At 56.7% G+C, this 15,344-nt stretch overlaps 1 protein-coding gene across 4 annotated transcripts; it reads right to left on the bottom strand.

Annotated features, from left to right (window-relative positions):
- Window positions 1-614: 614 nt before the first annotated feature.
- On the bottom strand, window positions 615-12,506 carry LOC133232618 (transmembrane ascorbate-dependent reductase CYB561). Of its 4 annotated transcripts, XM_061392291.1 has the most exons (8): window positions 12,352-12,506; window positions 7,047-7,271; window positions 5,742-6,012; window positions 4,248-4,465; window positions 3,320-3,418; window positions 2,983-3,086; window positions 2,668-2,825; window positions 615-2,511 (listed from the first exon to the last, which is right to left on the bottom strand). In XM_061392291.1, the coding sequence occupies exons 4-8, from the start codon at window positions 4,450-4,452 to the stop codon at window positions 2,319-2,321; spliced, it is 759 nt and encodes a 252-aa protein (XP_061248275.1). In that variant the 5' UTR covers window positions 4,453-4,465; window positions 5,742-6,012; window positions 7,047-7,271; window positions 12,352-12,506; the 3' UTR covers window positions 615-2,318. The 4 variants fall into 4 exon arrangements, with proteins under 4 accessions (XP_061248275.1, XP_061248276.1, XP_061248277.1 ...); XM_061392292.1 differs by lacking the exon at window positions 7,047-7,271; XM_061392293.1 differs by lacking the exons at window positions 5,742-6,012; window positions 7,047-7,271 and having other exon boundaries at window positions 4,248-4,462.
- Between the last annotated feature and the right edge of the window lie 2,838 nt (window positions 12,507-15,344).

Here is a 15,344-nt window from a genome sequence, read left to right on the forward strand (position 1 = left end):
AAAACAGAGTGCTGGGAAGTAAGAATCAATGTCACCGAAGGATGACTTAACCTTACCAGAGGATGTTCTGTAGGGTCCCTTTCAATAGTGAGCCCCCAGGTAAATTTCCATTAAGTGACAGGAGCACATGGTGCATCCCGGTGAGATCTGAGGTCACACCCAGCTTCGTTGGAAACACATTTGCCTGACCCTCGGGGATTGATCTAAAGTAGAATCTCAGCTTGTTCTCAAAGCTTCGCTCTTCTTCTTAAGGAATGAAGAGACATATTTTTATTTTTTGAGACATTTTTAAAACAAAAAAGGTTAATGGAAGAGGCAGGGCAACTTCTTGCCTAGGTCCCATCAGGCTCTTGCGGTTCCACCCTCCTGGACACCCTGTCTGGGAACAGAATTTCTCTAACCCTTTGGAAGAGCCTCCCTCACTGGGGTCCAGAGCGAGGACCATTTCAGAGCCTGTAGTGCTCTGAAGTGATAAACGGCATGAGTCACTTTACTTTCTGTGCCCAGCCTGGGGATATGCAGTTTCTCTCGACCCTGGTAGGCAAACTTCACGTATCTGCTGAAAGAGCTGGCTCCTTTTACTGCCGCAGGAAATGAAGATAACAGGCCAGAAATCTGCTGTAGACGTTTATTGAATCATCTGTTGTACCAGCACTACACTGGACTTCATCGAAGATTGGCCACAGGCAAAATAAAACAAGCCACCACGGATCAGCTTGGCTGGGGCAGGTGGGGAGGGGGGTTCCTTTTTGGCTTATTAGTTATCCAGCATATGATTTGGCAAACAGGCCAGTGTTCAGACTTTTTTTTTTTTTCTTTGCAAATCCAAGGTTCTGTTTCTCTCTGTGCCCTTCTGGCAAGAGAGATACACAATCCTACTCTGGTCGTTTGTCTAAGGTGGAGTTTTCCCACGTGTAAACATCAACTATACCAGGCGATCAAAGAACAGTGTAAACGGCTTGCGGTGGTGTGCGGGGGTGGCCAGCCGCAGCAGAGCTCGGAGCGGCCACGGGGTGGGGTGGGGAGCAGGCAGCCCTGCTGGGGAGGGCGCCCACCTCCGCCACCTGCCCTGAGGAGCAGCATCGCCTGAGGCGGGACCCACGGCAAAGGCCGAGTTGTAGGAATCCGAGTATTAGAGGAGATGAGCCCCTTTTCTCGAAGGCAGCATTTAGCTGGGAGAGGCAGCTGCTGAAAAACGGTAGTCAGAACTGGAAATTTTATTAATGTCTTAAGTCGACTCTGTCTTGTCTGAAACTGCGTCATGTTCCTCAAAGCCCGGAAAATGAGGAAAACAAGGAGAGAGCATTTGCCAAGTCCAAGAAGCGCAGATCAATGCTCTAATCACGTTATCTCTAGACCGAAGGCAAACAGCACTCAGCTAACAGCGTTACACACTCACAGGGTTGTGGGGGGGTTAATCTGATTCCGTCTTGGTCCCAATTTCCTGCAAAGACCGGCCGCAGGTAGGAGAGGAGACCGTCCTCCCGAACCCTCCTCATGGAAATCGAAAGGGGGCACCTTATCCTTTTCTAGTGGCAGCTTTTTGTTTAATGAGAAAAGGCCTGTGCCCTCTTGTCAGAGCAGCCTCCCGTGAGCTCTGAGGGTCAGGAGCGGAGGCCTGGCCCAGCGGGGACAGAAGCCCCTGCAGGTGGCCCAGCGCCCACCCAGGCCCACCTCCAGCCTCTTCTCTGGGCTGCCCTCTGAAGCGGCTCACAGCAAGTCTGTCCCAAGTCTACGGCCCCCAAGGCAAAGCCGCCTCGGGGCTAAAGGGTTAAAGAAAGGGAAGGCTCCAGAACGCAGCTGTGCCAAAGCCTGGGTCCAGAGAGTCCCAGGGAGTCCCTCCCCTCTCCTGGGGAACCTGGCCCTGACACCAGCATATTTCACATATAATGTCACTAGCTCCGCTGCCAAAGGCTGGGCCCTTTCAGAGAGCCGGTCCTTCGGGCCGCAAGACTCCTGGCAGGAGTTCGGGGTCACACAAAGCAAGTCTCAGCTTCGCTGCGGCCTCGAGAAGGGAGCGCCCCCAACTCTCGGACCCATTTAGGCCCAGAGCCTTTCCCAAAGCTGCTCCATCTTGGGGAGGAAGTCGGGTGGCAACAGGGGCGGGGGGGCCGGAACGCGTGCTCAGGACTAACAACGACAGCAGCAGCAGCGAGGAGCGGGAAGCGGAGGGGGCCTGAATCCCAAAAATCTGCGCTCAGAGAGGACTTCCCCCCCCACCTCCGCTGTGCCCAGCCCTGCCCGGACCCTCAGCGGCGGTTGCGGGACGGACACCTGCCTGGGCCCCCGGAACAGGAGGGGCCAGGATGGGGCCCCCGTCACTGGGAGCTGGGGCTGTCGCCCTCCGTCAGCGTCTTGAAGTCCATGGAGAGCGCTTGCTCTTCCGCCTGGAGGGGCCGCTTCCAGTCGGCGCGGGTCAGGATGTAGAGTATGACCGTGGCAAAGGTGGCCAGCAGCAGGCCCAGCACGTTGGCCAGGACGCCCTCGGGCTCGAACATGCTGTACTTGGTCCTGCGGGGTTGAGGCGTCGCCCTTAAACCCAGTGCCCTTCCCCCCAGCCGGAAAGATGCCCTGGGGTCCCAAGCCCGAGTCCGCCCCCCGCCCCGCCCCGGGAGAAAAGCCCCTGCTCGGCCGCACCACACAGAGCCGCCGGGAGGGGGCGCTCACCCGAGCTCGAACAGCAGCGCCTCCTTCAGGCCCAGCAGGGCGGTGGCCACCGAGAGCAGGAAGATGGCGGCGCCGAAGAAGACGTGCTGCGGGCGGTAGCGGCTCCGCAGAGAAAACGAGGCGCCCGGGAACAGGAAGAAGCTAAAGCCCACGAGCCACTGGGAGGAAAGGCGAGGTGCTGCCGGGGACCGAGCTGCGCCCGCTCCGCGCAGCCCGGGGACGCCCTGGGCGCACCTGCGGGCGCACACCTGGCCGCAGCCGGTTCGGGCCCTGCTCCCTGCCCCTCCCCGCCACCGTGGGGACGCGAGGACTCACCTGCGCAAAGAAGAGCGCGAAGACCAGGATGCCGCACCAGCTGTGCAGGCTGTACAGGTCGGCGTAGCCCTTCTTCCTGTGGTGCTCGAACACCGCCACCAGGCCTGGCGGGAGGCGGGGGTAGAGAGGACAAGGCTGATGGGGACTGAGGGGATGCGGCGACCCGAGGGAAACCTGCCTGGCCGGGACTTCTGGGCTCCAGTCCCGGCTCGGTGGCTGCCAACACCCAGTGTCCCTACCTGGGGGGCTGCTGGGGAGGGGCAGGGACTGGACAGTGAAGCAGCTACTTCCCCAAGTCAGCAGAGGTGGAGGAAGGGCGCGCCGACCCCCAACTCACCCACCAAGGCGATGACGAAGGCGAAGACGTGCAGCAGCCCGTGCAGGACTTTGGTGGTGCGTTTGGCCTCATTCCTGAAGACGCGGTAAACCAGCAGGGCTTGTGGGCCGAGAGAAAGGGAAGGTCAGCGCGCTAACCCCAGCCCGCAGCCCTCCGGCCAGGGCAGCGAGGAGACACACCCTCGGCTGAAGAGGGGACCTGAGTCTAGGGCTTGTCCAGGTACCCCAGCCACAGGAAGGGGGAAGAAAACAAGGCTCCTGCGCCCTGGCGCGCCCACCCCGCACCTTCTTATCAGCTGTCACCGGGTATTCCAGGCTGTTTTAGGCTCATGAAGCAGGCACACCAAGGTGCCACGTACTTCTGAGTTCACCCCTTAGCTTTGATGGTCTTCAGTTTGTCCAGCACCCTGATCACATATTCACTAGGTTTAGCAAGCGGGCTCCCTGGTTGGGAAACCCCTGGTTCTCAAAGCAGAACCTTGTGATCCCAAGTGAATTCCCCTCTTCCGGCTGAGGTGGTCAGGGCCAGGGGGCCTGGAGAACGCCTCTTAGGATCCTGCTGCTGAAGGGGTTGCTGACACCAGGACCACCTCGAGGAAAAATGGATAGATCCAGTTTTCTTGTTTCTAGAAGGAGAAGGCCATGGCCTCCTGGCCTTGAGTCAGAGTGCATGGCCAACCACAGCCTGGATCCTACCCCAGAGAGAGGAGCTATAGCTCTGCCAAGTCCGTCATCTACACACACTTTTAAGTCAGAAAGGAGTTGCCACCCAGCACACACACACACACCTTTAAGTCAGAATGGAGTTGCCACCCAGCAGCTTCAGGGGGCCCTGATTTGGATTCCCAGTGTCCCCAGGCTCTGAGCCAGCTTCTGGGGTGAAAGGGTCCCTCAAACCCGCTCCCAGGTGGTGTCACCCAGAGACTCACCATCTCCCTGCAGGAAGACCAGGCCTATGATCATGCAGAGGGGGTGCACGTTGAACTGCAGGGCACTCTCCCAGGCAATGCCGCCTCGGTACATACCAAGCCAGGCACCAGTCATGGCCACCACGATCAGGCCCAGCAGCTGGGAGAAGGCCACGTAGTAGGGCAGCGCCCCGGGGGCACGTGCTGGGCTGGCAGGGCCCTCCATGCTGAGGCGGCTACTGCGGAGAAGATGGAAGAGCTCAGAAGAATGGCTCACAGCCTCCAAAGATCCGCCCCGTGCCCGCCTGCCTCCTCCCTCTCAGCCCGCTCCCCGGCCTCTGTGCTCATGTAGCAAGCATCCAGCGGGAGGGGCCTGGCTTCCCGCAGAACTGGACCACACCTGGCTGCACTTCCACCTGCAGTGAGGGTGCAAGTCAAGGTCCTCCACATTCTGAGGAGAGCAGGAGGGCCCCATGGCAGTGCTTTGTTTCACGAGGCCCTGGGTTTTCTCAGGTCGGGTTCATGGGTGAAATACAGAGAAGTGAGCACATTCCTTGAAGATGCAGGAGTTTTTCCTCCAGATGAACCATAAAGGGCATCTGGGGTGAGAAATGGGAGCCTGACTCCCCCTTGCCTGCTGTTTCAGCTCCAGCCCCAGGTGAGAGAAGTCCTGCCAACAGAGCAGCCCCCAGCAGCGTGGCAGCAGCCAGTAGAGGGATGTGCTCTGAGCTGCTATGCCAGAAAGGACGTGGGAGACAGGAGCCTTCAAGCAGCCCTTTCCCTTCCTGCCTCCGCCTGCTCCTCCCTGCCACACCTGGGGTGGTGGGCCTGCACTGCTCCCAAGCCAGGCTTCCTGAACTGAGCCCTGCAAGGTAAGCCCTGCAACGTAGCTCACAAGGATTCGGTGCCAGAGCATGTGTGTCACTGCTCCCACCCAGCAGACAAGGAATGGGGGCAGGTGGGAGGGGAGAGGTCTCAATGGGGCTTGGGGAAGCCAAGCCCAGGGGCCAGTGGGAGCCATTTCCTGGCTCCTCTGCCCAGGCCTGGTTGTCGCCAAAGCCAAACCCCAGCTCCGACAGGCCTGTGTGCCAGCTCTTCACCCGGAACCTGCTGGTTCTTCCCACACTCGGGCGGGAGTGGCAGCCAGGGGGGATGGGAGGAGAGGAAGCAGTGGATAAGCAAGTATAGCCTCGGTGCCCGCGTCCTATGGCCACAGAAAGGCTCCGCCAGGGCTCCCAGAGGGCCCAGCGCTCCATTCCCCTGGCTCGCCTCTTGCATTGCCCCAGCCTCTCCCAGTGGCCCTGGAAACACCCTCTTCCTTATTACCAGCAGAGAACAGCAGCTGAGCAGAGAGGTTTGACTAACACATTGTGGGATCCCTCCTAATACATACTGAGCACAGTGGGTTCCCTGGTGGCTCAGACACTAAAGAATCTGCCAGCAAATCTAGGTTTAGTCCCTGGGTGGGGAAGATCCCCTGGAGAAGGAAATGACTACCCACTCCAGTATTCTTGCCTGGAGAACCCTGTGGACAGAGGAGCCTGGTAGGCTGCAGTCCGTGGGCTCGCAAACAGTTGGATGCGACTGAGCAACTGACTTTTCACTTTCACTTTTCACCCTCTACCCTGTGCAGCTCAAGAGAACTAGCGTCTGGTCAATCAGGCCGTGTCCTCCTGGTAAGCGGACCATCTTTACCCCCACTTCCCTCGGCCACCTTGGACTACTGTTGGCAATGCCACCGTTTTTTAAAGTGGGGGCCGGGCAGGCAGTGTTGATAACCCACTCCCTGTAGTAAAATACAGATAAGCAAAAAAAAAAACAAAAGAGAGAAATTACAAGTAATCAGTGTTTTGATTTATATCCTTTTCATACTTTCTTTTACAGAAACATGACCGTACCAATTTTTAACCTTTCTTCACTTAATTCTAGACCATGCACATCTTTTTGTGTCAGTGAACATACATCCACATCATGGTTGTCTTATTACACGACAGTTTCATATTTTAACCAATCCCTTACCTCCTGTTGTTAAATATTTAGCCAGCTTTCTAGACAACACTAGGTTATCATCGCTGCACACCTAATTCCTAAATGGGATCCTGAGCAAGGGCTAGGTTCTTTTTTAGATTTTGGATACATTCTGTCAAAACACATCCCCGAAGCACCGCCTGCTTCCAGAAGCCCTGGACACAGTGATGCCACACTTCAGGAACTCTCGCTTGCTCATCATCAGCTCAATACCCACGCTGGAGACTGCTAACCCTAGTGCCAGTCTGCCTCTCCTCCAAATTTGAACCCCGAATCTAGCTGTCCACTAACACGTCTACCTGGACATCCCCCAAGCACTGCAAGGTCCACACATCCAAAGCCACATTCCTCTCCTGACCCCCAGGTCGCCAGTGTGGCCATCTCCCCCAGGCCTCGCCAGCACTTCCCTCCCAGCCACCTTTATTGCCGCCACCCAGCAGGGCTAGAACTTCTGCCCCCATCTCCCTACCCTCCCTACCCTCATCTGCCTGACCCACAGGGACAGGGACAAAGCCAGCTCCCCAGTCTTGTTGCCCCTCCAGGCACAAAGGGCCACCAACACGTGATGGTCAAATGCCAACTCCTTAACTAATGCCATGCGGGTTTCCACCCACAGCCCCCACTGTTTTCCTACCAAGTCCACTGGCGGAGGTGCTCCCAGGCCACAGCTCTGACAGCGCAACCTGGCGGTAACCCCTCCACCTCATGCTCCCCTGCGCTTCCTGCCCCACGACCTGAAATGGGCATTTTGTTCACCGCTTTGTCCCCAAGGCTGGCCTAGGGCTTACTTACCCCAGTCCTGCCCTGAGCTAAGCCCACATGGGCCTCTCTGCAGCGGAGCCCTGTGAGCTCCCTGCAGGCAGGGACTGCATCCGCCTCCCCCTTGGGTGTCCTCTGGGATCTGATCCCTTGCGCCGACTCCAACAGGAAAACTGTTCTGAACAGAGAGATGCTGTCCTCCTCTCCTTTATTAGATTCCTCTTGAGAGCCCGGGGCACAGTCAGAATCTGATTAGCTCTGAATTAGGAAGAACAGAAAGAATGGGCTCTGCCCCAGCTGACCTGCCAGTCTGCCCTCCCATTAGACAGCGAGGACAGAGCGGGGCTCAGGGCTGCAGAGAACAGCACTCCTGGGTCCTGAGCCGCTCCGCTGTGACACAAGCCACAGCCAGCTTTTTCCCTTCCCAACTGGTCTCATCATGAGATGGGCAGAAGTGGGAGTTCTCTTCTTAGCCATGGTACTCTGATTTATAATAAGAAATGTATGCAACAGAGCATCTAAAACCCTAGGAATTTTCAATGTGAAGAAAGCCTTAAACGTTTCTTTTGTTATGTTAATATTATACTATGTTAATAAAGCCCCTAGAAAACTGGGGGATGGTTACCAGGGGAACCAACCTTGTGACTGGAGGGTTGGAACTTTCAGTCCCGCCCTTGACTTCTGGGGAGAGAGAGGGGCTGGAGATTGGGTTCAGCCACGAACGTCCAATGATTTAATCAGTCGGACCTGTATAACGAAGCCTCCTTGAACCCCCAAAGGACAGGGTTTGGAGAGCTCCCAGGTTGGTGAACACGTCCACAAATGAACTGAACCCGAGAAGGGGGTCATGGGAAGCTCTGATCTGTAGCCTATTAGTCAGCAGCACCGGTGACTACCTGGACTTGCAGTTAGCATCTGAATGGGGTCAGGGGACAGTCTCGTGGGACTAAGCCCTTAACCTCTGAGATCTAACCCTGTTTCCAGTTAGGTAGTGTCAGTGCTGAGTTAAATTGTAGGACAGGGACTTCCCTGGCAGTCAGTGGTTAAGACTTCAAGTTTCCAGTGCAGAGGGCGCAGGTTTGATCCCTGGTTGGGGAACTAAGACCCTACATGCTGCAAGCTGTGCCCGAAAAAAAACAAAAACTGTAGGACACCCAGCAGCTGCTGAGAAATGGAGGCTTACCTGGTGGTGCTGAAAACACGAGGCAACAGTGTGATGACAAAACGTGGCTTTAATGTCCTCACTGAAAACCTCCTGAGTCCCCTAGGAGTCCAAACCCTAGTGCTGTTTGCACCCTGAGGTGGTAGCCTGGAGATGTGAGCTTTTGTGCCTCAAGGGCGGGAGCCCTGCTCTGTACTCAGCTCTTCCTGAGTTCTCTCTTTCAGTCTTCACAATAATCTATGATGGTAACAGGAGTATTACCCCCATTTGACACGTGAGTAAATTGGGACTCAAAGAGGATAAATAGTGAAAGTGAAGGTGTTAGTCGCTCAGCCTTGTCCGACTCTTTGGGATCCCAAGGACTAAAGCCCCCCAGGCTCCTCTGTCCATGGAATTCTCCAGACAAGAATACTGGAGTGGGGAGCCATTTCCTTCTCCAGGGGATCTTCCCAACCCAAGGATCGAACCCAGGTCTCCTACATTGCGGGCAGATCCTTTACCGTATGAGCCACCAGAGAAGCCCAAGAGGATTCTGCTGCAGATGATTTTGGACAAGAGGATAAATGACTTGTCCAAAATCATCCGTGGCAAAGAACTGCTCAACTCAGTTGTTTATCAAGTGCCTGCAAAGCAGTACCACACTGTTGGATGCTGGAACATAGAGACGAGACGTGGCCCCCGCCTTCCTGGGCCTTGCAGACAGGATGCAGAGCAGAGGCAGATTCTAGAGTAAAGGGCCCCTGTGTTAAACTCCACTGGGCACTCTGGATTCATGCTGGAGTGGCCATCCTACAGGGGATGCCCACTAAGGGGTGTGGCTCTGCGCTTTCTAACGCCAGTAACTAGGCGAGATTGGAAAGCTTCCTCGGCACTGAAGCCAGGATTCAGAGGACCTGACTGCTCGGAAACACGGCCCTGGGACAGCCTCTCCCCTCCCATGCCATCCTCCTGGGCCCGCCTCACCCCCTCGAGGACCCACTCTAATAAGGCAGCTCACACCCACCATTACTTCAAGCATTGGTGTCCCCCATGGGCTTTCTGGGGAGAAAAGGCTACAGGTAGAAACGGGCAGGTTAGAGAGAAGAGATGACAGGGACAGACTACTGCAGGATCTTCATGACAGCTGCTCCAGAGGCATCTCTCCTGGTTACTTCACCCCCGTAACGAGGTGTCCCAGAGGAAGTCAGAGATAAAGAATGACCACGGACTCAGCGAAGCCTAAGCAGTCCCCTTGTCGCACCTTCCAGTCTGAAGGTGGTTCTAAACCTGAGTATGAGGGATGACAGGAAAACACAAAGGAGCCAGACCAGTCCCCCTCGGGCAGGGGAGCCTCACAGCCAATAAGCTCTAAGAGAAAAAAATCCAGATAGACCGAAAAGACAAAGCTCCGAGCAGGTTCTGTGCTTCACGGAAAATGAGCTGAGACCCCTTCAGCAACGTAGCTGCCCATCACTTCTGCGGTTCATTGTAACTGACAGCACATCTCTGTGCACAGACGGGCTGCTTCCAACAACGAGGGGTGCAGAGAAGATACTGCGAGGACTCTGGTTGGAATCCGACTCACCCACAAACGGTGGGTGAGTCTGCTAGCCCTGAAATCAGTTGGGATTCACTCCCTAGTAAGCAAATGCCGTGGAATCCTACCCCTGCGCTTCCTTCTCTCACCCTTCCCTCTTTCCTAATGGTGGTACCTCAGAACACTGGCAGCTTTGTGGCCTCCTGTGTTCCCAGAACCATGCAGGCAGCAACGTCAAGGGCCCGGAAGCAGCCCACCTGCACCCCAAAGGCTTCCTGGCCCTCCAGACCAAGCACCTGTGCGAGCTCATGTGGACCCTTACTCGGCTGCCCTCCTTCCTGTCAGAGCACAGGATGGGGATTTGGGGTCTCTGGCAGCTTCTGGAATCTCAGGCTGTGACCGTCACACACCTGCCCCCACACACCTGCAGTCAGACCCCACTTAACTTGAACCACCAGGGCTAGGAGCTGCCGCAGGGTTTGAACGTGCCAACAAGCATCCCTCTCCCTCCCTGAGCCCAGGGGGCTTCACTGAAAGGCCACCAGGCCTAATCTCATTATGAGGACCAGACACCACACACGTCCACAGCCTGGAAGCAGGAGCCTGGCCTGGCCGCAGACCTTATCAGCAGCAGCGTTTTAATCGGGTTAGAAAAGATTTTGTTGGGGGCTAGGTCTTTTCTTGGGTACAAGGGGTAAACGACTCAACTGTCTTGGAATATCCTCGAATGTGATGAAAGATGAGGCAAAATGAGGGCTCGGCTGTTAGATGGGGCACTCTCTTACCACTGGCACCCAAGTAACCCCCAGGAAGGAAGCTTGAGGTCAGACACAGAGCCCAGTTCTCCATTAGGTCCAGGGGCTCAGTGTCAGGGCTCTCAATACTTGTAGGGACTCACAAAAAAAGGTGTTGATTTCTGTTAAAATCATAAGAAAAAACAAACTAGGATTGAATAAAATATTTTATTTTTTAATCCAGCCTGGATTATATTTGTCTTTATACTGTTGTGATTGTAAAATACAATTATCTATCTTTTTTTTTTTTTAACGGAGGAAGGAGAATGTCACAATGCAGCCCTGGTCAGATGGATGTGATTTCAAAGCCAGCCCCACTGTTCATGACAGGGAGCCAAGAGCCTTCTATGAGCCTGATTCCTCTTCCAAAAAGTAGGGGCATGTTGAGATCCACCTTACTGGCCTGTAGCAAAGATGAAGCAGAGTATGTACCAGGGCTAGCACATTGCCGGCCACATAGTAGGCATTCAGGTAAATAGCAATCTCACAAAAACTAAATCTTTTTCTAACAGCACCTTAGGAAGAGTCACAGTTCAGAAGCTGTTGACACATGAGGTTTGGGGCTGTAGACGGCCAGATGGCAGCAGACAGCATGACTCCCTCTAATAAATGCACACCCTCCCTTCTGCCTACCAAGAATCCCCACACTTGGGCAGAAAGCCCTGGATCTGGGGTGAATTCCTCCACCGAAGTCTTCTAGCGTTAGAACCACTTTGTATTAGAAGCCGCCCAAGGGAAGATGGCGCAGGCAGGGAAGCAGTGGGACAAGCAAAGCCTCCGCTCAGGTCCTGGAGGCCCCTCCTGCCCAGGGATGGGGTGGGAGGTTGTAGCAGCCCTTTCTGTGTATGGGGCTCCCTTGGCATTTACAAGTTGCCTGTATTTTCTGCCTCAATCCAATTGCACAGAAGAAATCAAGATATGTATGAGAAGGTAGCAAAGCTTTGTGGGTTTTTTATTTGATTTTGCTATGAAAACGAAGGAACAGAACCCAGATAAGATAGAGCTTCATTTAATGAGTCAGAAAATCGTCAAAGCCAAGGTGGCATGAAAGAGGAGAGGGGCAACCAAAAGGGAGAAAGACCTGTGAGGGGTGCCAGCCTCTAAAGATATAGCTGGGACTTCGGGGTCCACCTGGATCCTCCTCTCTGTGGTGCCCTGGGGTTCAGGACAACCGGGGGGTGCCCCCCCATACCCAGGTGTCAGAGGCAGCAGCAGATCCCTTCCCCCTCTTAATTCTCCAACCCCTGTACCCACAGTTCAGGGCCTGCCACGGCCAACCCGAGGGGAAAGGATTTCCCAAAGGGGAGACTCCTCGCCCACCAAGAGGCCGGGGGTGTTCCAGGAGAATGAGGAAGGGACCTCCTAGCTAGACACCTCACCCCAAAGGAAAGAGGCAGAGGGAGGGAGGCCTGGCCACTAGAAGCAGTTCGACAGCTCCGTTTCAGGTGTGGCAAATGTCGGTTGCTGCACTTCTACCCTGCCTGGTCTCTGGAATATGGCAAAACATTAACCGTGCATCGACACATAAACTTGCGGTTCCCTGCCGCTCCGTTCTAACTTCCAAAGAGATGAGGCGCAGAGGCAGGCCGGGGCCAAGGGCCGACAGCTAGCGCGTCGAGCTCTTTACTGTCGGGCCGGGCTCCGGGCCCCGAGCCCAGGGAAAGCAGGTGCAGTGAGTCAGATTGGCGGCAGGAGAGGACAGGAGAAAGACTGGCTGCGGCGCCGGGATCCTGGCCTGTTCCGGCGCGGGTGCGGTCCCGCCCCAGGCCCGGCACCCCTAAACCCATGGTGCCCCGGCATACAGCCGGGCCTCCTCCCCACTCCCCGCCGGGGCTCGGCTCGCCCCCTCCGGCCTGGGCCGCCTACCTGGCCGGACGTCTGACCCGGACCTCGTCCTCGCTGCTCCGCGCCGCGCCGCCGACTGGCCCACGAGCCGCCCGCGCCGCGCCCGGGCTGCCCCGCCGGTTCTGCCGGCCGCGCTACCACGTCGCCATGGCAACCGGGCGGCGGCGACGGGTTGGCGGCCAGGCTGGCGGCGCGGCGTGCGGGGGGCGCGGGGGCCGGAAGTGCCCCGGCGGGTCCGCGTACCCTTGACTGGGCCGGGTTCCCCATGGTGCCTGGTCTGGCTTCGGGGCCCCACCAGGCCCGAACCTTGACCCCAGCGTGATAGGGGCTGCGGCACGAGACCCGCGGCTACAGCGACCCGGCCTCCGGACCCAAGCTCGGGTAACCTTGGAATGCGGGCCTCACGACCTGGCTTCCGGGGTCCACCGCGTTCGGGGGCGTACGGGGCTCTGCTGCCCCGCGGGTGCGGGGGCCGCCTAGTCTAGGCCGGACTCGGAGGCCGCGGGCGACGCTGAGTGGGGGTGGGCTGCCTGGTCCGCCGAGGCGCGACCCGGGGCAAGACGGGAGGGGGAGTACCGGTGAACGGCCACCCTCCTCCGGCCTGGTCTCCGCGCTTCCTGATTCCCTGGCTCCACGCCCTTCCTTTCCCTCCCACCTTCATCCCTCGCCCCGCCCCGGGCTCAGGTGGCCACTAGGTGTCAGACGTGGCCCAGGGCTTGGCCCTCCTCGGCGCTCCCGCAACCCCGGGGGACTCGCCCTCCCTCGCAACCTGGAAGGTGGAGGTGTCACTCTGCAGGGAGGCTGGATTCACTGCCTCCTCAGTTCTGCAGCACACACACCCCAACACGTACACACACACACGTGCACACAGACACACACTAGGTGATGTGCCCCCTTTTCCCAAGCCAGGGACCTTTCCCAGACTGTGCCACCTACCACCCACCCACACCCATACACCCACCTCCCCCATCAGCAGCCTAAAGATAAATATCAGCTCTCACCAGCCTTTCACGAAGGCCTAGACCTTGCCACTGCAGCCTCCCCAGCCGCAGTGGCTAAGAGAGGAAGGAACCACTGCCGAGACAGGGAGCCAGCCCCTAGCGCAGCCCCGTCCAGGCCCCCCTATCCAGGAAGCACTGAGAGTAGATAACAAGTCCAGCTCAGACTTTCTACAAGCTCAGAACAAAAGGTTCTTTCCTGTCGGATGCCTGGCACGACTCACCAAGGGCCTGGAGGTAGTAGTGAAATGGGGTTTCCTCCTGTAGAGACCTCAAAGAGCCTCAGCAAAGGGACACCACCCCCACCCCCCACCCCAGCACTGTGGGCTCCCCATGGGCCTGGCCAAGGTGGCCGTGGGGATCCAGTGCCTCCTTATGGACAGAATATGCTCTCAAGCCATGGCAAGACCTAAGTGTGCCTGTTGCCCTGGGCACACCTTCTGATGGGGCAAACACAGCTGGGCCCACCCCCTCTGAGTGACCAAGCTTAAACCGGCCATGAGCAGAAGTTTTGTTGGGGTAGTGCTCCAGCCAGAGGGAATTAATGGACATTTTAAATTAAGAAACAGCTTCCTTCACATGCCAACAGGCAAACAGCAGGCCACAAGCACAAGTACCTTGGGAGCTGTGTCCTTGGAAACAAGCCATTTCGCATTGTTTGGCCTGTGTGTTTGGGTTTGGAGGAGGAGGACTGAGGTGGACAGGGCTGCAGAGAGGAGCAGAGCCTCACTGGGGACCTGATTTGAGCATCCTAGTGTAGGGCTGGAAGCCCCTTGTGAGCCAGGGGAGAGTTGCTGAGGTGGGAGGGAGGTCTCCCCATCCCCCCACGGCCCTGTGGCCTGAGCAGCAGCACTTCCCCCTAGAGGGGAGAGCACCTGGCCCCCAGCAGAGCTCTCAGGAGGGGGTGGAGGTGGCTCTCTGAGCGAGGCAGCTTGCCTCCACAGGGGCCAGTCACACAGGGACTCAGCTTGAAGGACGCATGTCTCCACCCCTTAAAGAGCAGACGATGCCACCGCAATGCGGTCAAGCAGCAGGGCCGCATGGCCTTGCCACTGCTGCCAGTATCCCTGAGCCCAGGGGATGGATACTCACTTGCTTCCTCCCCCGTCCCTGCTGCTGAGGCCCTCAGCCTGGGAGGCCAGAGAAGCATCCACCCTGCAGTTGGGGGGTGGTGACCGGCAAGGGGCACAGCCTTAAACCCCTTCTTGGGGACCAAGGATGTGGGCCAAGGTTTCCCCATGCAAACCCTCCCTTCCTACGCTCACTACACTACACTAACCTCTGTGGTCCTCAGACTCAAGTTCACAGGCCACTCTCCAGAATGTTCTTCCCCAATCATCACTTGGCTTATTCCTTCAAATCTCAGCTCAAACATCTCCTCGGAAAGGCCTTCCCTGACCACCCAGTCCAGTAGCTGGAGTCAGAGTCCAATACCTGGGGTCAAGGACTGAGATGCAGGGAGATGCACTGGGTTAAATGTGCTAGTGACAGCCCTGGAAACCACGCCTTGAGCGTTCCCTGTTCTCTGGCCAAAAGCATTCAAAGAGCAGGAAGAACCCAGACTGAGCAGAATGCACTTTATAAAAGTAGTTCAGATCCCCTAGCAGCCGGTGGGTCACATCTGCCTTGCTAGGGTTCCCAGACTTAGAAGGAAAACACCCCCAGGGTGCCCTGTTAAATTTAAATTTAATTAAAAAAATTTTTTTTGGCACGAGTATGTCCCACATATGACATTGGAGAAGGAAATGGCAACCCACTATAGTATTCTTGCCTGGAGAATCCCATGGACGGGGGAGGCTGGAGGGCTACAGTCCATGGGGTGGCAAAGAGTGGGACACGACTGAGTGACTCACACCACCACCACCACCACATATGACATACATATACTAAAAACGTATTAGCTGTTTATCCAAAATTCTAATCTACCTGGCTATCCTATATTTTATCTGGCAGCCCTACCCTTGCTCCTGCATGGGAAGGACAGAGGGGCCTCCAGCAGTGCCCACCCCGCCCCCG

Source organism: Bos javanicus, chromosome 19 (assembly GCF_032452875.1).
Source record: "Bos javanicus breed banteng chromosome 19, ARS-OSU_banteng_1.0, whole genome shotgun sequence".
NCBI lineage: Eukaryota > Metazoa > Chordata > Mammalia > Artiodactyla > Bovidae > Bos > Bos javanicus.